Source organism: Thamnophis elegans, chromosome 1 (assembly GCF_009769535.1).
Source record: "Thamnophis elegans isolate rThaEle1 chromosome 1, rThaEle1.pri, whole genome shotgun sequence".
NCBI lineage: Eukaryota > Metazoa > Chordata > Lepidosauria > Squamata > Colubridae > Thamnophis > Thamnophis elegans.
In genome coordinates, this window is record NC_045541.1 from 162,249,620 (window position 1) to 162,277,397 (window position 27,778).

Here is a 27,778-nt window from a genome sequence, read left to right on the forward strand (position 1 = left end):
CAAGCGATCCTTTGCAACATGCATGAGTAAAGCACTTTTGCTCAAAACCCACAGCCACATTAACCAACCACAACCAAAGTTCAGCATAGCTGCTTCAACGTCTTTTTCCTTGGTTGTTTCCATATCCTTCCAGACCGTACGGCTACTTGTCTATTTCAACATTTCGAGGAGTGCTTCATTGACATGAATGTAGAACTTCAAAGTAAAACAACTGGAAGAACACCTAATATACACCCCAAAACAAAAGACAGTTCTGTGCATTTGGCAAATTCTAGCAATCCCCCTTTCTTTGAACATCTTCCTCTCCAATTATCTACAGCTGGAACAGGAGGACTACATACATGGATGGTTTTCATAGTGTCAAACCTTTATCCTTTCACTGTGAAAAACAGCTGCCTTCAGAAGCAAGAGAAAGTGGAAAGATGTTTTCCTCTTCTCACACCAATGGAGTAAGGAACCTGTATCAAGGAAAGACACACTTGCTGCTTCTATGAAGGAACAAGACAGCTTGCGATAGAGAAACCCGTTTTGTTTGAAGTTTTATTTACATATCTTACACTGAAGGAATGTAGTAATAAAGTGCTTCTTTTTAAAAGAGATGCCCCACTTAGGTTTATAGAGAGTCATGTGACAATCGTGGGCAACATCTGAGTGTCAAAGGTATAGTGGATGTAGCGGTACACTTCCTCTGCTTTCTGCTGATTGACCCGAGTGCGGCCTGCCATCTCCTTTGGGGTACTGAAAAGGAAGAAGGAAAGGAATGCTTCTCATTAAGGCACTAGTTGTAACCAGGATTCTTCAGCCAAAATACAAAGGGAAAGAATATGAAAATTACTAGAACAGACGGGATAATCAGAGAGGCTTCAAAATAGCAATAGCAGTTAGACTTATATACCTTTCAGCCCTCTCTAAGCGGTTTACAGAGTCAGCATATTGCCCCCAACAACAATCTGGGTCCTCATTTTACCCACCTCGGAAGGATGGAAGGCTGAGTCAACCCTGAGCCGGTGAGATTTGAACAGCCGAACTGCAGAACTGCAGTCAGCTGAAATAGCCTGCAGTGCTGCATTTAACCACTGCGCCATCTCGGCTCAAAAGGTCATAATGGTACTACCTACCTGTGTGGTTGGCTTAAATATTCTTGTCCTATAAATTCTTGTCACTACCTTTATTGATATTAACTCAATTTAAATTTAATTTATGTGGTCACCCTTCCTGACTCTGGATGGGAAATAAACAACATACAAAATAACATCAAAGTGAATGACATACAATCTCTCTAAGCTATGAGATCAACCTCATGCTTGAGCAGGGGGCTGGTCTAGAAGACATCTAAGGTCCCTTCCAGCTCTATTCTGATTCTAATGATAAATCCAACTGAAAATATTCAACTAGACTTTTAGAGAATCACTTTTTTTTTAACACAACAGGTCCTAAATACAGTATCATTGGATTAATCATAAACTGTCAGATTAGAAGTTTGAAGTGGGGGGGGAGGAGGAGGAGGAAAAAAAGAAGGAAGAAGGAGAAATGGCTTTTACCATGACAGTTCTATAAAGCCGTCAGATAAGAAAGTAAAAAACAAAATGTAGGCCACTGTAACCAATCTATCTGCTTGTATCCAACAAAGGGTCGAGATCAGAACAATCAAAGGGGAAACTGTACCTGTTTGCCATCTCTTTTAAAGAACCAAAATGGTGGCACAAGGCCAGAGCCAGGGTATAGCTGACGCAGGGAATGCTCAAATAGAAACGGAAAACATCCCGTCGGGGTCCCTCCACTTCTGTTGGCACCTGGATGGCTGCGTTCTTCCGCTGTTCCACCAAAGCTAGTTCCTTTAGCAAGTCAGCCGTTTCCACTTGGCAGGCACTGAAGAGCACTTTGATTCCTGCCTGAATGAATGCTGATAAGATGCCATCATAGTGCTTGGTTCTGTGGAACACTTTCCACGTCTCTCCTGTAAGATTGAAAAACAAAAGTTCAACATTTCTCCCATGATGGCACAACACTCTGATACAGGAACAAGCTAATGATATTTTACCCTAGTCTTTTCTGCAGACCCAGTTCCTGTGATTAGTTTATAGTTCAGTTTATTATGTGAGTACATAAAACCTGAGTTGAGTAAACCACGGTTAGGCAAAAATATATAAAAGAAGGAGCAACAGTAAAGGTAAAGGTTCCCCTCACACATATGTGCTAGTCATTCCTGACTCTAGGGAGCAGTGCTCATCTCTGTTTCAAAGCTGAAGAGCCAGCACTGTCTGAAGACGTCTCCGTGGTCATGTGGCTGGCATGACTAAATGACGAAGGTGTATGGAACGATGTTACCTTCCCACCAAAGTGGCCCCTATTTTTCAACTTGCGTTTTTTAAATGCTTTCGAACTGCTAGGTTGGCAGAAGCTGGGACAAGTAACGGGAGCTCACTAGTGGCATGGCACTAGGGATTCGAACTGCCAAACTGCCGACCTTTCTGATTGACAAGCTCAGAGTCTTAGCGACTGAGCTACCGCGTCCCAAAATCAAATCAAATCAGATCTCAAACCAAATCTTATTACAGCCTGAAGCCCATAATATCAGTGAGGTAAAACCTATATGCACATACGCACGCACCCCAGAGGTGGTCACCCGGTTCACCAGAACCGGTAGTGGAAATTGTGGGTGGCCCCGCCCAACTTCCCGGCTCTATGCCGTCCTATTTAGGCACATTTTCAAGCCAAAGCACATGCACAGAAGGCTGAGCACGTGCATGGGCGCACGTGCTCACATTTACGAAGCGGTAGCAAAAGTAAGTGAATACCAACCCTGGCACAATCACACATATACACATGTAGGTATCTGTGCGCGTATACACTAATAGTAAAATATAATGTAAGATATATAACGAACAACAAAATCAGAATACAAAGTAGTGGAGACAATAATGGTAAAGTAAAATACAAGTAGATAGACAAAAGTCAAAATCTTCACCTACAAACAAAGTGAGAACAAAGTGAGAGCAGCTTGGGAGAATATGAGACTCCCTATTAAACTCTGAATGTCTGAGTAAAATTTCTTTCACAGCTTTAAAAATGATCAGGTATGATAGAAAAGGCACATCGCTAATGTTAAAATATTTCAAAAATGATAAGACTGACACAGAAAAGGTCCTTCCTCTGACCCACAATCTGCTCCTCTCAGAACAACAGAATGAAAGAGTTGGAAGGGACCTTGGAGGTCTTCTAGATCAATCCCCTGCTCAGGCAGGAAACCCTACACCATTTCAGACAAATGATTGTCCGATTTCTTCTTAAAAACGTTCAGTGTCAGAGCATTCACAACTTCTAGAGGCAACTTATTGCACTGATTAAGTGTTCTGTCAGAAATTTCTCCTTGCTTCTAGGTTGCTTCTCTCCTTGATTAGTTTCCATCTGTTGCTTCTTGTACTGCCTTCCAGGTGCCTTGGAGAATAGCTTGACTCCCTCTTCTTTGTGGCAGTCCCTGAGGTATTAGAACACTACTATCATCTCTCCCCTAGTCCTTCTTTTCATTAAACTAGACATACCCAGTTCCTGCAACAGTTCTTCATATGTTTTAGTCTCCAGTCCCCTAATCTTTGTTGCTCTTCTCTGCACTCTTTCTAGAGTCTCCACATCTTTTTTACATCGTGGCGACCAAAACTGAATGCAGTATTCCAAGTGTGGCCTTACGAAGGCATTATAAAGTGGCATTAACACTTGATTCTGTCCCTTTGTTAATGCAGCCTAGAACTGTGTTGGCTTTTTTGGCAGCTGCTGCACACTGCTGGCTTAAAGAGGCAGGACCGTGATGTAATTCTCTTGTTCCTTCCCAGTTTGTAATTCTGTTTCTAGTCCCACCTTCACCTCCTTGTGAAATACAGCTTTTGTTTCCTATTTAGCTATGAATCTCATAACCAGTACAGCTAAAAAGTGCACCTGAAGAGCCTCTGAATGTCAGAGGGAGAACTACCAGGAAAGATACCCACCTGTCCTAACTCTTTCCTTCTCCACAATTATACAGATCCTATCAAACTTGTTCTTCAGCTGTTGCATCCTCTGGACCATTTTACTCTGATGTGTACTGTTGACCAATTCTGCCTGGCACTTCCTTTCCACCGCCAGACGGTTGCTGACAATATAATCACAGGAACCGAGAGAACAAATCTCAACCTTCACTCCGTGAACAGTTTTCAGGGTTGAAATAACTTCCGGCCCGGAGGAGATCTCGTGGTTATCCACCAGAATGCACAGAGGTGCTTGGTTCTTTGAATTCCTTAGAGTCCAAGAGGAGGAGGAAGAGGAAGAGAGTCCAGGAGGGTTCTCCAAAAATGTTTCCGACTGCGAAGATCATAACACTGTATCAGTCAGCAGGCAAATAGAACAGCAAATATCTAAAGAAACTGGGGAACAATCTTTTAATATTTGTACCGTGTCAATCAAAGTACCATATTTTTCGGACTATAAGACACACCTGAGCATAAGACGCACTAAGATTTTGAAGAGGTAAATTTTTAAAAAAGGTTTTTGTACTCTGCAGACCTCCCAAACCCTCTGCATGCCCTGTTTCTTGTGAAAAACAGGGAATGCAGAGTTTGAGAGGGCTGCAAAATGCTCCTGGGGGCTGGCAAAAAAGGCCCATTTTTTGCCCTCCCCAGCCCTCAGGAGCACTTTATAGGCTTCCCAAACCCTCTGTGCATCCATTTTTGCAAAAAACGGGATGCACAGGGGCAGGGTTTTGGGAGGCCAAAAATGCTGTATTCAATGTATAAGACATACCCAGATTTTCACCCTCTTTTTGGGGTGTGTGGGTGTGCCTTATACTCCAAATACCGTAACTATTTCCTGCAGAGTTACATAGAAAACGCAGGTCACAGTTGTCTATGGATATTTCTCAATCATCCAGGTCATGGTTGTCCCAAAGGTGCTTTTTCCAAATTTTAAAATTTAAAAATGCAGTTTCCAATTACTGATTAAAGAGACATTATTGGAAAAACTGTTGGGATGTTGGGAAGAAAAAAATATTGAAAAATGGCATTTTTAAATTTAAAAGATAGCTATCTTATAATGTTGCTATGGAAGAAATGTTTAGCCATCTCTTTAAAGTTTTATGTTCATATATATATGCTCATTTTGTTAAATGCCAGGATAACCTACTTCTGTAATCTCATAGAGCCACACGATTGGAACAGGTCTTATAGCTTCAGCTTGAACAAAACCAATTAAGAATAGTTCACCAATTATTGGATAACCGTCTCGGCCTAAATTCTTACTGTTAGAAAATCTCCCCTACTTCAATTGGAATTTGCCTTCCTGAATTTAAATCTGTTATTCTGTGTTCTGGAACAAGAGAGAATAATTTTTGATCTTCATTTTACGACATGCTTTCAGGTACATGATTCTACTGTACCCCTCAGTCATCTTTTCTCAAGGCTAAAGTTATCTAGATCCTTTATTTTCTCTTTGTAGCTCAGTTTCTAGTTCCTTCACCAACTTTGCCATTGTCTGAACCTATCTCAATTTTTTTAGTGTGGTGGTCTAGAATTGAATTTAACAGTCAAGGATGGTCTATTTATTGCAAAATGAATCGACAAACTTCTCCGACCCAGCACAGTATGCTAATAATATAAGCAGAATTAGCAAAGGAGAGGAAAACTATTAAATCTTTTAATGAAGATTCTCAAGGGAAATGTGGCAAAGGCTTAAACTAATCATTTTTAAAGGTTTCTCCTGACTCCTTAATTCCACTATTCCAAGCTATCAACACAAAAAAAGCAGTAATTTAAAAAACAGTCTTACCTTCGGCATAATCTGGAACTGTTCACCCACAAGCTCTGATTTGCACTGATATTTGCTTTGAAGATGAAAATTTGATTGTTCTGGCAAACAAGCTTTTGGTTCCAAGCGTACCTGAGCATGGCTTTCTTGGGGTTTTAGAACTGAGCATTTTGGGGGCAGAGTCCGGTCCTTAGTTAAGGAAGTATCATTAGAATCCTTATCAACTTTAACACCGACTCGTGATTTCATCTGATCTCCCTTTATATCCGTTTCCTCATCTTCACTAGATCCGTTAAGGATACGAACCCTGGTTAACCTCTTTGGGGCTAATGGAGTTGCTGTTTTCTGCTTCACTTGGCCTGCTTTCATTTTTTTCCTTTTACGGGTTTGGTACTGTTTTCTCCCGTTCACAAAGCTTTCTTCCCCTAAAAGGTCAAAATTGATGCACACATCTTCATCACTGGAATTGCTTTTGGGGTTATCCTCTTCATTGTCCTCAACACAGAAGCTGTCCTCTACGTAGCATTCATCTTGCTCTGGAATCTGAGAAGAAAGAAGGCAAATCCTGACAAATCCCTATGCCTCATTAAAGAAAGAAGCAAAAATAATAGCTATAATTACATTATCCATAATACCCTGTTTCCCTGAAAATAAAGACCTTCCTGGATAATAAGCCCAATGGGGCTTTTGAGCACATGCACTAATAAGTCCTCCTCCGAAAATAAGCCATCCCCGAAAATATTGCAACACAGCAGCAGCCATGAGGTGACCACGCTCGCCACTTCCTGCACCTAAAAAATAATAAGACCTCCCCGAAAATAAGGCCAAGTGCTTATGGGGGGGGGGAGTAAGATCCTGTCTTATTTTCGGGGAAACACAGTATTTAGTTATACTGGCCATTATTGTTAAGAGTTCGTTGCAGAAAATCACTTCCAGAAAGCACATACAGATAACTGATTCAGCTGGATTCATTAACTTCTTTATATACATACTAACACATGAAGATAAATGTACAATACCAATATAGGTTTTCTCCAACGTAGTAGTAGTTACAAGCAAACACAGGCAGCAGAACAGCACAGAGGAGTTTTTAGTTTCGAGTTCAGAGCAGACAAAGAAACTAGTTTCAGTTCTCAGCACAGACTCAGATCTGTTTAAGCTCACATTGGCTGACTTGGTTGCTATGCCTATTCATTGGCTGACCTTGTTACCATGTCTCTCCCAGTCATGAATATTCTAGCAATTACTGATCCAAATTCAGAGTTTTGGCACTTAAAAAACCCCCTTAAAAATCTGCCTGATTTCATTATGCATCCAAAAATAAATTAAGAACTTCAACATAAAACCTTTTCTTGATGTCTGGCTTATCTTCTTAATAGTTAGACATCTCTCAATGATGGAACTTGTGCCTTTATCCCACTTTGTTGACTTTTGACAGCTTAAAAAAAGAACTATTTTTCCCTAGTGCTTATGCGCTTTTATCTAGCTTTTGTCTGATTTCACAAACTTAAACAGAGAGAACCCCAGTTAATACTTGGATGGGAGGCGCTAAGGATGTGTCCACAAAGTCATCAACAATTGAAGGTGAGGGATCTTACTTTGCATATGTAAAGCTTTCTGCCAATTGTCTAAAACTAAGAACCAGATGATTCTTAGTTTTCTTTAGCAAGATTTACTACGATGGAAGAGGTAGTGGCACAAAAATATAAGCACGTAAGGTAATTTCAGTTGCTTCATTTTAGCACCAGTTTATCTCCAGGTATATTACAGAACAGATTTTTTGGTTCTCTTGCTTGCAGCCTTCCTAATATCTGATGAGGAGGCATTTCTCTTCGCTGATAACATGGAAGATTGTAACCCCTGATGTTCTTAGAAATATTGTATTGGAAATAACCAGCACTTTGAGGTAAGCCAGAAGTCTATTGGCAACCAATACAACAACTGCAGTGTCCCCATGGTCCTTTACACAAGCAGGGGTCTGCTGCTATCAACCTGGTCACTCTATTTTATACTTGCTGTAGCTTCCTATTAATCTTTAAAACCTCCTGTGTTTGTAATAATAAGGGGTGCTACTTACCACTGACAGGTTTTGACAGCTCGGGTAGGATTGAAAAAAACAATTCTTAAAATATTCTCACTTGTGATAGTTGCATTTGGATTGTTTTAGCTTTTTAATCAAGTATACTCCTGATGATGTTCCTTACACTAAAATAATACCTAGGCATTTCAAAGCATTTGCAGGTTCAGACTAATCTGTGACGTGGTTCCATTTATTACAGTATCACTTTCTTTGCCTGACTTTTTACCTGTGAGAAAACAGTTATAGGATTGAATTCTTTATGCACCATCCTATACTTGTTGCCAACAGCTGGACTGCGTACAGATTTCAGATAAACTGCCTGCATCTCAGATTCTAGGTAGAGAAAGAAAATAAAACTGTCAGACAAAAAAGTAACTGAGAACGCACTCAATCTTGAATCTAAACATTTTGTTTGTCATATAAAAGCTGTAACCTTTAGAAAAAAATGCTTTATAGCTCCATTACAACCTTCAATGCACAAGTATCTCCGTGGGATTCTGGAAGGGAAACAGGGGTGTCAGACTCAATTTTATTGAGGGATGCATCAGGGTTGTGTTTGACCTTGGGGGGGGGAGTGGCCGGGAGGGCATCCAGCTCAATATTACTCATGTCAGGGGGCACCTGTTTGTGACCCAGGTGGGGCTGGGAGGATCCACTTTGGCTAGTAGTTTGTTTTGCTAGCACTCTGCCAGTGAAAACAAATCTTAGGGTTGCTGCGCATGGCACTCCTGAGCTCTTTTTTCCCTGGCAGAGGCACAGCGGACCGGTCCTTCCCTGTTTCCAAGGTGGCCACGTGTGCCAGATCTATGCAACCATGAATTTGGCACCCCTGGTCTAGCAGATGAACAGCAGCTTGTTTCCAAGGAAAGTAGCATCTTCAGGTATCGGAGAGAGGAATTATCAAGAACCTAATGGAAAATTTAACTCCCCTACCCGCACACACAAATATAGACACTGCTATTTCAAAGTTAAAAACTAGGAGCAGAAGTGGAAATATTTTATTCATATCTTATCTAAGAAAGTTATTTATCGGACTACAGATAAGTTCAAGCAGAATACCAACTGACTGGGGGGAGGGGGAGACAATTTTCTCTGCATACCATTTAAATCTTGAGCGATCTGCGTCTCATCATCAAGAAACTGAACAAAGGACGAACTCATCTCATCTTCTGATTTTATACTCTCATCAGACGAAATGTCCACCCCATCTTCAGAAAGTTCTGCCTCCTCGTCTATAAAGTGCTTGGCTAAATTCTACAGGATGGAAAAGCAAATTTTGGATACAAACCCATTTCAAAGAATTCACTTGCAGTAAACTATAATAATGGAAGACTGACCAAAAAATGGTCAGCTGGTACTAAGGATCTGGTTCCTAGGGGATTGCAGCAAATCACAGAGGAAACCATGCTTAAACTCTAGCTGTTGATTCATGGATCATTCTTGGGATCCACTAAGTTTTTAAAGTGCTTCAACTCCCAGCTGTCAAAGCTTCAAATTACTAAAATAGAATCTTATATTCATCAAAAGGAAAACAGGATTTTGACTGCTTAACATATACTACAATACTGCGCTATACAAAATTAATTGGACAGTTGGTTGCTATATCAATATGTTAACTGCAGAGAATGTTCAGGTGCTAACCTGAATGGATTAAGCTAGAGTTTTCTATTTTTTTATTTTTTATTTTGCAAAAATGGGAAATTTGACTCATTGGCTAACTCCATTTGTATTAAAACACCTTTCCCTAGACATATATTCATTTATTAAGAAGTTGTGAATGCCCCAACAGTCTTGAAGAATATGTTGGATAGCCATTTGTCTGAAACGGTATAGGGTTTCCTGCCTAGGCAGGGGGCTGGACTAGAAGACCTCCAAGGTCCCTTCCAACTCTGCTATTGTATTGTATTGTATTATTCATAATATGCTGAAAATGATAGCCTGTTCCTGATTTCGTATGGCTTAATTGTCTGGCTGGCAAGAACTTTCTCTTGATTATAAATTTGGTTAAAAAAAAAAATGTTTGCTGCCTCAATCACCAAAATAACTACAGACAAAGGGACTCTTGCTAACCAAACATGTTCATTCTGAATATGCATATGATTCTAAAGGGGTTTTAATGTTACCAACTCAAAGGCGAAATATAGTAAGAAAACGATATTCACATCAGATAAATCATCTTAATTAATTGTAACCTCCTTACCTTGATCAGAGGTTTATCTACTTGCTTCTGCCTTTTCGTATCTTGAACCGGCTTCTTGATGTAGTTCTTTCTGTCCTGCAACACTGGGTTTGATTTCTGTTTGAAATCTGTGCTTTCATCACTAGAGACATCTGACTACAATGTAACATGTTGATTAAAATTAGAACAAAATTAGCATTTCCATTATAAATGGAAAATTAGCGTTTCTACTATAAATGCATATAGTGAAGCAGACAGGTTTAAAAATTAAAAATTTCAGATGAAATTTTTCAGATGAACTGGAATTCTTCTTATTAGGACTTATGGAAATTAAAGTAGAAAAGGCTCATTGGCAATTAGTTTTATACAAATAGTCCTTGACTCACATCCATTTTTATCAGCATTTCCAAATTATGATGATACTAAAAAAAAAACCCTCTTCCCCAGTCCTTGGATCTATAACCATTTCAGTACCCCTGTGAATATGTGATCAAAATTCAGCTGACATGTATTTAAGACAGTTACAGCTTCCTGGGGTCCTGTGTGTCAACTTGTAAAGCATTTCCATATCTGTTATTGAGTTGTCATAGGGGAAAAGGTGGGACGGGGAGAGCATTCCATGCATACCTTTGGCTAGAGTTGGATCTGATTACTACAGCATCTCGTTGGATAATGTGATTTATGACACAGAGGGGGGGGGATGGGGGCAAAGTTCAGCCGTAATTTATGTGAAGACAGATCTGACTGCAACGGGGTATTGCCGAAATGTTGTTCCTAATAAATGACTGGATTTCTTTTGAAACTTGGCTCAAAGCACTTTCTGACAAGTCAACGGGGGAAGGCAGGTTCACTTCACAACCTTGTTACTAATTTAACAACTGCAGTGATTCACTTAACAAACAGGCCAGGAAAATTCATAAAATGGGGCAAACCGTAATCCATTTCTCACTTAGCAATATAAATTTTGGGCTGAATTGTGGTCGTAAGTTGAGGACTGCAGCAAGGTTATTATACATACATAAAAGGAAGACCACAAAAACACAGGTAATGGAGAGGATGAATTCTGAAGATGGCTGAGTTTGCAGAATTGGTTAAATTGACTTGTTTGATCAAAGCGGGAACTACAATTACTTTTTATGAAATACCAGAAATGCTTTATTGACTTTTTGCTGAAAACGGAGAAGAATAAACTGCTGGTTTTGGAATTTATTGAGTGTAAAGCTTTGTTTATCGGGAGAATGAAATTATGATATGGAATATAGGAAGCTGGGGACGGTAATTGCTATGCTTCTAACTGAAGATCAAAAGTCATTCTTTAGATATCTTCCTTTTTGTTATTCTTCACTGTTTCTTTCTACTCTTTTAACATCATCTTCTATTTCATCCATAGTTTTTAAAATCCTTGTAAAATCTTTTAATAAAAACATATTTTTAAAAGGTATCCTTTTCCTATCTTCGAGTCCATATCCCCCCTCATACTGAAGCTAAAAGAAATGATAGAAAGATTTCAGACAATCTATATTATAATGAGGTATTTAGATCAAAGGTCTGATATGGTATGAAATAACTTTCAACCTTGTGAATATATTTTTCCTTATACATCAAAGGGATGTGTGATTTGGGGAGGCAAAGGGGGATGGGCTTTGGGTCAATTTTGACCCTTGGCAACTTCCTGGACAAATCCATATACATTTCATGGCAACATTTCAGAAATGGTTTATCTTCTTCCTGAGGCTGAGAGAATGATGGCCTTTGTATATGAGGTAGGACTAGAACTCTCAAGTCTCCTGGTTTCTGATCTGATGACTTTATACCAAATTGGCTCCGGTTTGACCTTGAATAGACCTTGTATATTTAAAACATACACTAAATAAGTTCTTATGAGTTAGCAAATGAAACAATCCCGCCAAGCTGATGGAGAAACAATCCTGCCAAGCTGATACTATTTAATTTTATTTGGATATGAGTATTCAAGCCAAATTCAGTAACACATGTTTTAGGCACATTCTTTCTACAGTAGTGGGGTCTCCTGTTTGGGCAGGTATTTGGACTACGACCTACAAGGTCCCTTCCAACTCTGTTAATCTGAAAAAAAGAAACTTACGGCAATGAATGGACGTTTCCGTTTCTTGACAGCATGAATTGGTGACTCAATGTCAGAGTCACTAACCTAAGAAAGAATGAATAACAAGAGTATCCATTAAGAAGTCCCAGAGAGGAACATTTGAGTTACTTAAAGCTGCTGAAGTGTAACTAAATTACTCACATCAGAAGTGCTCAAAATTTTTGTTTTTCTCTTTTTTCTGTTAAGAAAAGAAAACTCTTCCTTCTCACTGCTGTTCCCTACAGTGAAGAATTAATAAGAAGAATCTGAATTTTTCAGCATACAATGAACTTGTTGGTTAGATTAAAAAAAATATACATTTCAACTTCTAAAAATAAGTAAGGCGATTTCTTGTTTGCAAGAAATTCTCTAAAAACGCAAAGTTCATCCTAGTTAAGCTGGAACTGAAGCTTAAATGTTAAGGTATGATGAATTAATAGCTGGCCAGCTGCTGTAAATCTGTAATCCAAGATGATGACAGGAGGATGAGTCAGCACGGTTACTGTCACTTTAAGAAGTTGTATATATAAGGGAGGCCACGTGAGAGCATCTCTCTCTCTTTCTCTCTCCTCCTGTATCGCTCTCCTCATGTTCTATCTCCATTGTGGTTCCCCATGTATAGGTGAAGATTGCTTGCTTGGTTGGTATTTGCCCAACACGTGTATGTATGTATATATTAATCTTGCATATAAACCACTGTTTGAAAGACACAACCTCTGTGTACTGTATTTGCTCCTGGGTTGTCTCAAAATAGTAGTCACTATTATATTACTCTGACATTAAATTAAAACAATATTTTCCATCACGGGAACAAAATAAAAGAGAAGGGAAAGTGTTAATAAACCAGCTTTAGTTATTGCACCTGGACATGACTGCTGTTCACGTAAACTAGCTCTGTTGAACAAAAAGGCATATCCAACTAGCTGAGTTTCTGTATTTTCTTTCTCATCTAGCTTCCCTAATCAAGTGCACTATTCTTTCTTTTGAGGAAATAAAAAAATATACCAAGAATTCAGTCTAATATAATATTTCAAAAGAGCAAATCAAATTTTGATTATCAATCTTAGGATGGCTTTAAAATATTTCCAAGATTCATTACTTTTCCTATAAATGCTTTTGTGTTCATTTAAATGTACAAACGCAGTAACTGTACAGCCAGGAAAACTGCAATAGTAAATATAGGGATCTTATATATTCTCACATAAAGAAGATACACCATTGGAAATTAGGATCATTTTAGCTAAAGGTAAAGGACCCCCAACACATACGTGCTAGTCTATCCCAACTCTAGGGAATGGTGCTCATCTCGGTTTCTATGCCGAGGAGTCAGCACTGTTCAAAGATGTCTCCATGGTCAAGTGGCTGGCATGACTAAATGGTGAAGGGGCACAGAGCTCTGTTATCTTCCCACCAAAGTGGTTCCTATTTTTCTACTTGCATTTTTTACGTGCTTTCGAACTGCTAGGTTGCCAGAAGCTGGGACAAGTAGCGGGAGCTCACTCCGTTACATGGCACTAGGGATTCGAACTGCTGAACTGCCGATCTTCTGATTGACAAGCTCGGCGTCTTAGCCACCGCATCCCTCAATTTTTTAGCTAATGTAACTGTAAACATTTACAAGTTTTATCATATCATGATTACATTTGCTACAAGTTGATCCTTAGTTTCATTACAGACCATCTAAAAGCCTAGCAGATGCTGAGCTTAAAACAGAATGAAATAATGAGAACCATTCGATATCCCAAAAGACAAGTTGCTCGGTCACTAGTTTCGTTGTGTCTCCTAAAGCAGGGGTGTCAAACTTGCAGCCAGATGCATCCCCGCCCCTGCCCAGTTTAGCAAAGGGGAAAAAACTCCCGATATATCACAATGACACTGTGATGAAGCAAGTTTGACACCCCTGTCCTAAAGAGTGCAGTTTCTCAAAGATATAGCTGCATAATTGTTCTTACACACATTTGTGCATTTGAAAATCAGCAGAAAGCCTGCTAAAATAATTTAGGTTTTCATTTTCAGTCTTACCAGGTTCAGGGGATGGAAGATCCTTTACTCCAAAAGATGATTTTGCCAAGACTTTAACTATGCTGGTCTTTGCTTTTCTTGAAACTCTCATATGTGAGCTTTCTTGATTATTTCTAGAGCAAGAAGTTCTCATATGTATCATTTGTCCACCTGTTGGTGTGGAACACACGGTTTTTACATGGTTTGGTGACTGGTAAAATCTCGGAGTTGCTGGTGTGAAAGGAGATGCCAAAGAAATGGCAGGGTCAATGGCTGCCAGACCAGGATTGTGGTTTTGCATGTTTAACGGTGTAGAAGATTTAGTCACATTATTAAAACATTCATTACTGGAATATTTATTTACCAAACTACTATTTGAGAGAGAGGCTTCAACCCTGTTGGAATGACCAGTTGCAGGGCTCCCCTTATTTTTCAAGGGGTTCATCTGCTCGAAGGCATCATCTTCTGACTCTTGAAAAGAAAATCCAAGATCAAAGTTAACAGAGAACATATCCTCAGAAGCATTATATAGTTGCTCATAATCTTGGGGATTTCCTTTGTTTCCATGATCAAGATCACCGGAGACTTCTGCTTCATCTCTATGTGGTGTCAATGATGTTATGCGATTTGTATTGCGAACATAAGCAAGTTGGTCAGGAAAACGCCATTCAGGAGTTCTTGGTTTGTTACTCTGCGTGTTGGCTTGACTATACAAGGCAGGTAATTCTGAAGGTGCCCCCATTTTTTCAATTGGTGGATGACTGCTCTGTGCATGATTTCCCAATAAATGTATAGAACAATCTTCCTCAGGGTTTGCGTTTTTTCCAGATGGTTTGAATGTTTTCCCGCAGCTTTTACCATTATTCTTTTTCAAAGAATTCAGCATTGGACTATCGTTTACTTTTGGCCATTTCTCCCCTTGAATTCCATTCTGTTCTTCAGTTTCAACTTCAAAAATGTCATCCCAGCTAACATCATTCATACTGCTAAGGAAAGTATCTGGAATGCAATTTGTTTCTAAAGGACAGGTATCTACTGAAGACAATTTACGGGTATTTAAGAGTTCGCAGCTGTTCTGAGGTAAAATGGACACATTCTTGAAGCATACACTTTTCTCTGGAATATTGTCTTTAGATTTGCTGGAAACACACCGCTGAAAGGAATCAAGCGCCAAGTCTTCATTCACCCTCTTTTCCTCAGAAGCAAACCATTCATCCAGAGATGGCGGAGACTGTGACAGAAGTCTTGCTACATCCATCTGGATGTCTTTTTCACGGAAAAAGTTCTCATCAGCACTTGTTTCAGAAAATCTAAACAAATCAGTCTCTGGCACTGGTAGATAAAATAAAGATGAAAGATATGAATCATCTGCAAAACAGCCATAGCCAGAATCCACACACTGCCCGTTTTGTATACAATTTTCAGGAGCAGGATGAATTATTTTTGTCATAGCTTTTTCAGGATTGACACAAGCCCTCCCTTGAATACTTGTGTTGAGGGTTGCATCCATAGTTTCTTGATTCTCATCTGCCAAACTTTTCTGTTCTGTAGCTTCAAGAAATGGTGATAGGTTTGTTGAAAAACAATCTGAAGTGCTGCCATCCTTTTTCGCATGAACTGCAGTTTCTACATCAGTCACCTGAGGTCTTTTCGAGGATTTAAAATTGGCCACTTTAAACAGTGACATATATTCTGCATCAAACTCCTGTAAGGAATATTTTTCTTTTGCTGTAGCTGCTGCTTTTTTCCCAGTCATGGTGTCACATCTTTTGCTGGTCTGAACATTTGATGCATGAACATCTTCCCAATGAAAATAAGGTTGAATTTCCAGCTCATAACCACATACTCCCTAGTTAAGAGAATAAAGAAAGAATCCTCTTTAATTCTGAAATTTACAGTTACATTCTTTAACTTCCACATTATTGGTATTCACTAAATTGCTGTTATTTTACAGAATGGAATTTGATAGAAAAGAGGAAGACTATGGTTCATTCAATGAACCCACTATCATTTTAGCTACAGTAATTGGTTTGAAATTCAAAGCTAATGCTATCAACTTGAGCATGCTAATTTGCTTTTTCTGTTTGAATGTCACAAATCAGAATAGAAATGGAGAAGTTGCATCATGTTACACTAATAAAAGTACATGTAGTCCCCGAATTACGACCATAAGGTACCCTGTCCATTAAAGTAAGTTATAAGGGTCTTATGCAGCTAAGCATAAGACCTTTACAACTTATCCAGCCAAGGATGAGATTTTCCAAAAATTAATTGCAGAGATTTCAAATAAGCAGGAAATTATAACCATGGAGGACTTTTAATATACAAATATTTTGGAGATGATTTTTGCCCAGCATGGACCTTCAGAAAAATTGCAAACTTGTGTTGTTCACAAGTTTCTGTTTTAGAAGCTAAATTTTAAGTGAATCAGATACTCTTTGATTTAATCTTAACCAGTAGGAAGGAATTAACTGTATTGTTACCATATTCTCATAACATTTTCAGGTCTTAATATGTACATTAACATCAAAAAGAACTTTCCATGATTTAAGATTCCTAAATGCACATAAGTTAACAGATCAGGTAAAGTTATAAAAAGGCAACTCTCTGAAAGAGGAATACTTAAATTTCACATCAATTAGCATAACCCCAGACTTGTTGAGAGTCGGACGAGATATGCACAAAAATGTAAAATCACAGCTGCCAGTTCTGGTGTTGGCCTTCGTACACATCAATTTCTTCCCAAGAACCTAGCTAGGAAGTCATATTGTATCAGCATAGTGCATGCGTGGATCCAAGCAGTGTGGGATTTTGTAATAGATGTACATTTTAAAAATTATTTTCTAAATTATTATTATTCAAAATGTCTCAATAAATCTCTATAAATAGTACAAAAAAAACCTCTTTCAAGTTTAGTTTGACTCCAGATTACTAAACAGATGTAACCACGCACTATGGAATTAGTTTGCTATTTTCTCCACCCACACACCAAATCCATCCATTATCTATCTGTCTGTCTGTCTGTCTGTCTGTCTGTCTGTCTGTCTATCTATCTATCTATCTATCTATCTATCTATCTATCTATCTATCTATCTATCTATCTATCTATCTATCTATCTATCATCTATTAATCTAGTTACCAAGTCTGAAATGCCATGATAATCTCCAGCTACTAACCAGGATAAAACCTGCTTAGTTATTTGAGTTCAGACAAAGCCCATCAGTTGTTGCTGCCTCCTGAATTAGACTGACAAGATTTATTTTCTTAGCTGTCCAGGAAACAACTTAATGTTCCATGGCAAGATCATTCCTACATTTTTTTGGATTGCAGTACTTCATTTAAAAAAAAAAAACTTTTTAAGAAACATTTATGCTTATTTCCCAAAATGGTTTAAAATAACAGAAAATGTAAAACTTCACAGTCGCCTCCATCAGCTTGTAAATTATATAAGAAATTTTTCTGTCTGTTCATTTAAATAATGATAGTGATCTTAATTAGTCATCAATGAAATGTGTGTCTGCTAGAAAATGGAAATCTGTTTAGTTCCTCACAGTTTATTTCCATTACTAAGTTAACTATATATATATTCCCTATGATTGAATCACAATGAATGAATCATAATATATGAATCACACAATGAAAGGCAGTGTATGTTCATATTCAAAATCAAAGTTTAGGTCATTTTTTCTACATAATAGTATATATTAATCTGAGCTGCTGGAGATATAGTCGGATGAGGGTCTGACATTTAGCATTATTGAGATTTAAATCAAAGAAATATGGGAGCATGAGAATAGCGGAAATCAAAAGTACAATATACAGCAAAGACACATTAGAAGTAGAATTCAATATTCAATTTTAGAGGTGCTATACAATGTAATTAAACACATGCCTAAGGCTTATAGAACCATAGAAAAAGAAAGTTGGGAAGGGACCGATCATCAAATCTCCTGTTCATTACTGGCATCCAAATTCTGTCAGGTATCTATCTAGTTTCTACTTCAACACGTCCAACAAAGGATCCCTCAGAGTAAATAGTTCCACTATCAAAACTGCTCTTAGGTTTTCCTAACATTGAGCTGGGAGCTGCCCCCTACAGCTATATATCATTCTATTATACTCTATAGCCTTCTATAGAGTATAATAGGAAACCGAGATGTCATCGTCTCACAGAAATCTCCTTTGTGCACTTGAAGAGTTGTATGTCCTCTCAAACTCTCCACCAGGCTACCTCTACCCAGTTCCCTCATTTTCTCATAAGACTTAGATCTAATCCTTACATCAGTCTCACTGACCTTTTTATCTGTTCCAATTTGCCTGAATTCTTCTTAAAGCATGGTGCCCTGGACACAATATATGAGGTCACGTCTGACTAATGCAGAACAGAATGAACTATTAGAACCCTGAAACTCAATACTTCTATTGATGCAGTTGAATATTGTATTGGGTTTGTTTGTTTTTTTGAAATTATTTAGATTGATTTCAGCTACATACGTGGAATTTCATACAATCTCAAGCCAGATGTCCCATGTCGTGTTTCTAGATTTATTTTGCATTAATAACTTTGCCTTGAACAACTCCACTAAATTTCATTCTAGTACTTTCAGTGTACTTCTATAACCTAATTCTATTAAAAGAATAATTACTTTGAGTTTTGCATCAGCTATAAATTTTATGAGTGCTGTTCCCCAAGCCATCATGAAAATCGTTAAGGAGTACCAGTCACAGGACAAAATACTAAGTACACCACATCCTCATTCTAGTTCAATAAAGAATTGGTAATCTTCAGTATGCTTCCAGAAATAAATCTTGACAAGGTCCAGTACTTATTGTATCCGCTGTTTACTGTGAAATCCCCATGTCACTGACAGCACTTTTACTGTAATATTTGCTTATATTAGAGATTCAGACTCAACAGTACTGAATCTATCTGACTAAAGGAAAATAAATACTCACAAAACATTCTCTCATTTAGGGCCATTCTTTTTTTATTATTATTATTTTTATAATTGCTGCTGTAACAGTGCTATATTCACACCCCTGGACATTCTGCAGCATCTTTTGGAGATTAACTATGAAACCTTGCACAGTTCTGTTTTCTTTTTTTTACAACATTGTGTCTGATTTAACAACTATAATTCAGCTTAAACATTTCCAAACAGAAGGTATACCATGTTCTAACTCATACCTTTATTGTGTTCTTTTTCCTAAGCATCAGGAAATGACCAGGAAGAAATTTCATCCTAGTTTTTTTTTTCTTAACTGTTAACTTGTGAGTAGAAACTTCTTCTTAGGGACATGGAAGTGCATTCCCAGTTTTATGCAAGTTCTAGAACCTACATCCTAAGACCATCACAAAACTTAAACAGCACTGGAGATTTTAAAGAAGAGATTGGACAACCATTTGTCTGAAATTGTACGGGGTTTCCTGCTTGAGCAAGGGGTTGGACTAGAAGAATTCCCAGGTCCCTTCCAACTCTGTTATTCTGTTAACTAAAAATCAGAACATTGGCAAATGGAAAATAATAAAAGTGGATACACGGACAAAAGAAAAGTCTAACAACTTGGAGAAAAATATATTAGAGGTGTCTTTTATTCAAGGTACTTTCCTAAACTTTAATCCTAAAAAAAAAATGCTTCTTTCTTTCTTTTTATTTTTTTTCTTCTTGAAGTGCTAATTGCATTGCAGTTTTGGTAACACTGAAATTCACAAAGTATAGAAGTGTTGTGGCTTTTTTTAGGAAACTATTTTCCCCATTCTCATCCACAATGTAATTAACAACTAGTTAAAAGTCAATGAGTAACTTTATGAGTCATTATCTGAAAAGTCAAATTAATTTCTAGTGAAAAAATTAGCTATCTGAAAACTTTGACTAAGCAATGAGATCAGGCAAAATAATAAGCTTTTAATAGGTTTCTTAACATCTTTTTAAAGAGAGGGCGTAATCTTCTTTGGTTTATTGTGTTGAATAAGAGATTCATAGAGAAATACAAAGTAACACATGCTTTCAGCATATTGTCTATTCCAGAATCCTATGTCACAAACAGGGTGGATTTGATTTAAATCGATTTAAATAACTAGTAAAAAGACTTGATTTAAATCAACATGATTTAAATCAATTTTTAAAGAGCAACTGTCATCTCTGTCCCTCAGCGGCTCCTCCTCTGACCCACTGTTGACTCACCGACAGTCCCATCATAACAGGCGCTGCCATGATGGGTCTGAAATGACAGGTACCCTTTAATATTATATTTATAAGCTGCTTAGGAGGTTCCACTTTCATTTTTACTGCTTGCCCTTCCTCCTCACACTTAGAGCCTGCTGGTACAGATGCATTTCTCTTCAAACAATCATGCAATTTGTAGTGTGCATAGATTTGCAAAACAATGGGATAAAGGAATATTCCTGAACTTTGTTTTATGATTTATCTCATGGTTACTGTGAAATTGTGTGAATGCTTCAATGCAGTGCATGTTATCTCAGTTTGCAGAGCTTGGATTCATTGAATGAGTTTACCAAAAATGTAAACATTGCAGAATACACAGCCTCATGCTACATAACTAAGCTCCAGTTCATGCTGAATAAACTAAATTATTAATGTATACTAAATAGAAAACTATCTTTAGATAGATTTTTACTCCACAAGCATTTTATTAAAATAAATTTGAGGAAAGAGGGAAAAAATAGGAAACTAACAAAGAAGAAGAAAGATCAAGAAACTACAAAACAAACACAAAATTGCAGAATTAACAAGAGAGGGAAATACAAGATAGTAGACTGTAGATAAAAATAGTATGAAATAAGAAACATAAGATGATCAAATGTATATAAAGGATATGTATGGAATTAATAGAAAAGATATGTAAAATATGCATATATAGAGATAAATATAGTTAAATAAGATATATATGTATAGGTAAAAGGAAACACAATGGATAAGTAAAAAATGTATGTGCTGCAAAGACAATATGACTGTATAAACAAAATTAAAAATTAAAATCTGATTTAAATTTTTTATCCACCCTGGTCACAACCCAATAAAATGCATGTGGGAGCTTAGAAAGGAGATAAAGGCTCTCCAGAATAGAAAACCGTTTTACCCACCTCTTCATGTCTCATTTGCTCTATCATCTCCATGACACTAATGAAGTGGAAGCAACGATCAGAATGATCCACCAGATAGGTAGGGAAAGGCCGGTTCTGCCAGACTGCCCATTCTGTCAACGACAGTTCATGAACTTCTTCAGTTTCCAATTCCTAAGATTTCAAAACACAAAGAAAATAGAATGCTACCAATGCCAGTTGCAGCTCAGGCTTATCAAAAGAATAATCCAAATTAAAGATAAAGTTATCTTAGAACTAATTTAGAGCTGAGGAGTTCGTGATGGCGCAGTGGTTAGAATGCAGTACTGCAGGCTAAGACGCTGCTCACTGCCAGGGGTTTGATCCTGACAGGCTCAAGGTTAACTCAGCCTTCCATTCATATAAGTCTAAGTGCTGTTGCTATTAGAAAATAATATTAACTTATTTATGAGAAAAAAATGTGGTTGTTTTAATACAATAAGCAAGCATTTTATTTTTAGCACCAATTTACTAGTTAACAAACTGAGAATGTTGAAGCATTTGTTTCTCATATTCCACAATATTTCTAATTTTACACATATAAATCACAGCCTTGGTTTATTTAGTTATAGCAGCCATATCATTCCTCCCTGTTTTGTGCCTTTCAGTAAGTCTTGATTCTTAATTCCTGCTGTTTCCTTGGCAAGATTTTTGAAAGTGTCTGGCTGCTTTTTTTTCTGAGAGAATGACTGGCCCAAAGTCAGCCAGTTGGTTTCATGTGTAAGGTGAGAGTAGAACTCATAGTTTATGACCTGCTGCCTTAACCACTATGATAAATTGTTCTGAATTCTTTCATTGGCCTATTACAAAAAACAGTATATTTGTAGGAAATTCTGATTTGTTAGATGGGAATCAATATTTACTGTAGAGATCTACAATGGAATATTTATATATTTTTACAAGCGCTTTGTAGCACTCTCTTGTGTAAATTAAATTTTAATTTATTTTCAAGATGAATATCTATACAAACTTTCCCCAATAAGTGCATTTCAAATATATAAGAATTCTTAGCAATGACCATGCTGGCTGTGAATTCTAAGAGCTGAAGTCTACATAAAATGGACAACATTCAAATAAAAGAAGGATCAGATATAATCTATTAAGGATCATGTCTGATATATTTGATTGCCACAATTTATTGCCTTTGTTTATTTTGTATTAAATATCTGGAATTTTCTCCAATAATGTGAAGTTCTATTTGAATATAATGAATATAATTGTTAAAGACATGTATGTCTTTTCTATATTTATATCAAAGCGTATCAGTTACTGTTAACAATACCTCAATACATTTTTCTCCAGGCTTAAATACTTTTTTTCATGATCTTCAGCCAGACCACATTAAATTAACCTGAAGTTTATGTTTAACTTACTGTTCTTGTATCTTTGCATTCTAATGTTACAAACTGACTGCGTGGCATTATTGGCTTTTTTATTCCTTCACCAGCTTTTATTTTATATAGTCTATCCCATTTTTCATATTCCTCAGTTGTAAGACACCAGCTGTCAGTTGGACTGGCTTGCTTCGTACCTGGAAAATATTTGTGGAGAAGGAAGAAAGTTAGTGTGTGTGTGGCAAAAGTATGTGAACTTTTGCTTTCAGTACTTTGGACATCAATAATTGCAACTAAACGTTTCCAAAGATTAGTCTTACAAATCAGCTTGGCTTTGTCCATTCCGCCTTACAGAACAGCTTCAGTATAGGGATGATGGTGGATTTTCTTGTATGATTCATCTCCTTCCACTAAAGTCAGGAGTTTGATTTGCAAAACATCATCTTTTCTCTGCTTTAACTATCATTTAGTTATTTATGTGTTTTGGGTCATTGTCTTACTGCATGTCCCATTTTTCCTTGAGTTTAGTTTAGAGATCCTGACCATTTCTTTTGGAGGGTGTTGCTACAATTCAGAATTCATAGTTCCATCAATGATGGCAAACAATCCTGGTCCAGAGGCAGCAAAGCAGGCCCAGACCAGGATACTGCACTAACACGTATAAGTTTCTTCAACAGGAATGCAGTGTTGTCCTTTTGCCAAACATAACACTTTTCATTAATACAAAATAATATATTTTGGTCTCATCTGTCTAGACAACATTCTCCCAATAACCAGATGTCTTACCCAAGTGGTATTTCACAAAAACAGTGGATGGGCAGCAATGTTCCTATTAAGAGAGTTGTGGTTTTCTCTTTGCAACCCTGCCATGCACATCATTGTTGTTCAGTGTTCTCCTGATAGTGGCATCATGAACCCACATATTTGCCAATGCAAGTGAAGCCATTAGGACCTTAAATGGTATCCTGGGATTCTTTGAGAACTCCTGGAGCATTACACATGTTGTTCATTGTGTGATCTCAATTTGTGGACTGGGTGGAGTCTAAGGTTTTTGGAAATAGTTTGGTAACGTTTTCCATCTGGTGAGCATCAGAAACTGTTTTTGGAAGTTCTTGGCCATTTCTTTGTTTGAACCATAGCTTTAAGCAATAACACTTCTCGATATATGTGTTGTGAGGTTCAGATTTCAGTAGTGAAAAACCAGAATTCTGTTCTTTAAATAATTAACATCCCACTGATTGAAATAACTGACTCTAATTTCCCCTTCAAATGAACTGATAATTTTAGAGGTTCACTCTTTCCACCCACAAGTTTGAGGCGATTGATCATTTTCTTCAATAAAGAAATAAACAAGTATGATGTTTTTGACTCATTTTTAATTGGGTCATTATTTTAGAAATTTTAAGGAGAATAGGTCATGTTTTAGGTTATGTTTATATAGAAATATGAAGAATCCAAAAGTGTTCCATTTTTTTACCTTGTTTCCCTGAAAATAAGACCTCCCAGATAATAAGCCCAATTGGGCTTTTGAGTGCATGCACTAAAATAAGCCCTTCCCAAAAATATTGCGGCACAGCAGCAGCCATGAGGTAACCATGCTCGCTGCCTGCTGCAGCTCAAAAATAATAAGACCTCCCCGAAAATAAGGCCATGTGCTTATTTCAGGAGGAGGGGGTCCAAAAGAAAATAAGACCCTATCTTATTTTCAGGGAAATATGGTAGCATCATTATAGGCCATATTCAGATTATTACCCAGGTATACCAGGTATGTTCTATGATGGATCCTGTGAGGGAGAACTGTGAATTGTTACAATCATATTCTCTCTTTCTTCGTGTCTTTGGTTGGTAATATAGCAACCTCAATTGATTGAGGTTTCTTCGTTTGCTAGGGAAAACTCTCTAGAAACAAGCTGAGTGACTTAAGTACGTTTTATTACTTGACCATTTGCTATAAGCATCCAACCTAAATAAATTTTTCAAAGCACTTTCTGTTTTATGATTTTAAAAAATATTGGCATTTTTCCTTCTCACAAGCTCTGAAAAAAATCACTATAAAAAAACCAACAGCTGCTTTTATCTTCCCAGCCAATTTAGCCATAAGCAGGTCTTTTAAATAATGGTGTTTTTGACCAGACAAATAAATGGATCAGATTCAGTTTATAAACTTTAGATCTAATGAGCAGTGGAAGCAGTACCATAGAGGGCTGTGTATGCTTTGAAATAATTTAGAAATAGTACTTTGGGACTTACATGAACACAGTATCTCTCTGCTATTCATTAAAACAAGGATCTTTAAAAAAAAAAAAAAGTTTGTGTTTGAGCCTGAAAAAAGATGTTGCTCCATTATGAGTCTGATTTGAGCTACTGTGGCATTTTTTCAGGCTCACATATAGTTCTATTTTATCATACTCATCCACGTTCATGGAAAATCATATGCACATAATTATACACATGCACACACACACACACACACACACAGAGGGGGGAGAGGGAGGGAGGGAGAATTATTAGATTGCTGAAACGAGTGATGATTCACGCTCCAAGGACATGCAATGATATTACTCTGATATCCTCTGTTGCCATTCCACCACCACCACCACCCAAAAAAAGAGAAAAAGAAAGAGAGAAAGGGACAGAGGGAGGGAGAGGGAGACAGAATCTTTATAGTTCTGGCCTATTTCTAAAATAGATACCAAATCCTATATATGCAGAATCAATGCCCGCTGAACCACCTCAAATTTCTGAATTAATTAATTCAGAATAGAGCTAGAGGACTTCTAGTCCAATGCCCTCGTCAAGGAGGAGACCTTATACCATTCCAGAAAAGTGGCTGTAGTGGCTGTCCAGGATCTTCTTAAAAGCCTCCAGTGATGAAGCACCTACAACTTCTAAAGGAAAGCTGTTCCACTGGTTGATTGTGCTCACTGTTAGGAGGTTTCTCCATAATTCCAGGTTGCTTCTCTTATTGATTAGTTCCCATCCATTGTTTCTTGTCCTGCCCTCTGTTGCTTGGGAAAATAAATTGACTCTCTCCTCTCAAATACTGGAATACTGCTATCATGTCCCCCCTTGTTCTTCTTGTCTCTAGACTAGCCAGCCTTTGGAAAAATATTTAAATTATTTAAATAAACAGCCATCACAGTATTTTTGGCAATGAATCTTGTTGACTATACAAAGAGTGAAAGAACACTTGTTGACCATGAATCTGCCAATCAGTTAGACTGGGCAACCTTCCTGTATGTGAAAGACAGTTTTTGTTTGCGTGGCAACGCGAACTCAGCAGCTATCCTCCCTGCTTACCTGCATTGGCAAAACTGAGAAAATTATTTCGCCCCAAAATGAGGCCTTTCTTCTTTGAGCAGGCTGTGGAGGTGTCTGGCTCTTTCTCTGGAGGTGTAATCAGCATACGGTGCATTTTGGGGTTCAGGCTGTCTGGAATCATACGTGGGCTGTGCTGGTACAAATGGAGGCCTTTATTTTTAGAAAGAGTTTTCAGAAGATTTTTCCTGTTGGATTGGCTTTGGTTGTAAATCTACAAAAGAGAGAGAGAATTGGCACGTTTTTAGTAAAACTTTTTATCTGTTCCTAGTTTACTCATTCACAAATATGATTTACACTTGTTTACTATGATTCCTCTGGATATTGGCTCATTATCAACCACTTTGCTGTTTTTCACATGCAAACAAATGCCACAAAAATATCCTATTTTTCAATCTACAAAGTGATTTGATAATATTTTTAAAACCTGTCATGTCAGAACTTATTTGCAGAATTCAGATTATGTCCTCCCACTATTACCCCATGTTTGATAATGTTCTGGTGATTTTTAATATCTATTCATTGAATTTATATAGATAAAGGAAAGTGTTGGCCTAGCAAATAGTCTTAATTAAACCCATGTTAACATTTTTACTAAATGGCCATTTAATACAATAGCCCTTAAAATGTTCTATGATGTATGCAATTATAAAAGATTAAACCATGACCAGGAACTCCATAAAGCTTATTGACTGAAGAAACATAATGCAAAAAGAAAGTATCATTAATGTAAGGTAGTCAGGATTTATTGGAGCAGAGCAAAAGAACAGCAGCATAATTTTGACTCCACCAACATGTTGTTAAAGATCATGCTGTCCACAATTACTTGACTCCAATTCATAGTTTTAGAAATCTGATAATGATGTTCTTATTTTATGTACCTCTCTTTATTCTTGCCTAAAGGGAAAAAAAGGTCAAATCACCTCTCCCACTTTTACTGAACTAATATTATTAAAATAAATAACATTCCTCCTGTTAATCTATTTATTTTTATCCCACCTTTATTATTTCTATACATAACTCAAGATGGTGAATATACCCAATACTCCTTTCTCCTTCTATTTTCCCCATAACAACAACCCTGTGAGGTGGGTTGTGAGTGACTGGCCCAAAGTCAACCAGTCAGATTTGTGCCTAAGGCAGGACTAGAACTCATGGTCTCCTGGTTTCTAGTTTTGTGCCTTAACCACTAGATCAGTGATGGCGAACCTTTTAGATACCGAGTGCCCAAACTGTGCATGCTCAAACTGAAAGGTACGCAAACATGCACATGCATAAACATGTACATGCACATACATGCACACATGTGCAACAGACACCCAAAGATCAGCTGGCTGGCGGGAGGTGGGCCATCCCAACACCGGCAATTCAGCAATGCCATTGGTTTTCCATCATGGCACTAGACCAATGGAAATAGGTTTTCTGGATATAACCCTATGTGCCTCCAGCAACAACCCCTGTCCCAAGTCCTTCAAACATACTACTGCTAACATCAGAACCATCACTGTGAGCCATGGTGGCGCAGTGGTTAGAGTGCAGTACTGCAGGTTACTTCTGCTGACTGCCGGCTGCCTGCAATTTGACAGTTCAAATCTCACAAGGCTCAAGGGCGACTCCGCCTTTCATCCTTCCAAGGTCGGCAAAATGAGAACCCAGCTTGTTGGAGGCAATAGGCTGACTCTCTAAACCGTTTAGAGAGGGCTGTAAAGCAGTGTAAAGCAGTATATAAGTCTAAGTGCTATCACCACTAGGGCAGTGCCAGGATCTGCTAGTTCAGCTATTACTTTCTTTCAACTTCATTTGGTGGCAAAACCTAGGATTTGAATGGAGTTTTTGGAAAAAAGTAAAACACCAAAATCCCTATGC

At 37.7% G+C, this 27,778-nt stretch overlaps 1 protein-coding gene across 1 annotated transcript in view; it reads right to left on the reverse strand.

The window, feature by feature from the left end:
• Positions 1 to 531: 531 nt before the first annotated feature.
• Positions 532 to 27,778, reverse strand: part of FANCM (FA complementation group M) — a 46,448-nt gene continuing 19,201 nt past the window's right edge. Inside the window, exons 11-23 of the mRNA XM_032208612.1 lie at positions 25,895 to 26,126; positions 22,634 to 22,791; positions 21,243 to 21,395; positions 14,158 to 15,985; positions 12,298 to 12,374; positions 12,136 to 12,201; positions 10,053 to 10,187; positions 8,953 to 9,106; positions 8,079 to 8,185; positions 5,794 to 6,315; positions 3,984 to 4,335; positions 1,666 to 1,957; positions 532 to 738 (exon numbers count right to left, since the gene is read on the reverse strand). Coding sequence (XP_032064503.1) covers positions 624 to 738; positions 1,666 to 1,957; positions 3,984 to 4,335; positions 5,794 to 6,315; positions 8,079 to 8,185; positions 8,953 to 9,106; positions 10,053 to 10,187; positions 12,136 to 12,201; positions 12,298 to 12,374; positions 14,158 to 15,985; positions 21,243 to 21,395; positions 22,634 to 22,791; positions 25,895 to 26,126 — 4,191 coding nt within the window. The 3' untranslated portion in view covers positions 532 to 623. The remainder of the gene's footprint in view (positions 739 to 1,665; positions 1,958 to 3,983; positions 4,336 to 5,793; positions 6,316 to 8,078; positions 8,186 to 8,952; positions 9,107 to 10,052; positions 10,188 to 12,135; positions 12,202 to 12,297; positions 12,375 to 14,157; positions 15,986 to 21,242; positions 21,396 to 22,633; positions 22,792 to 25,894; positions 26,127 to 27,778) is intronic.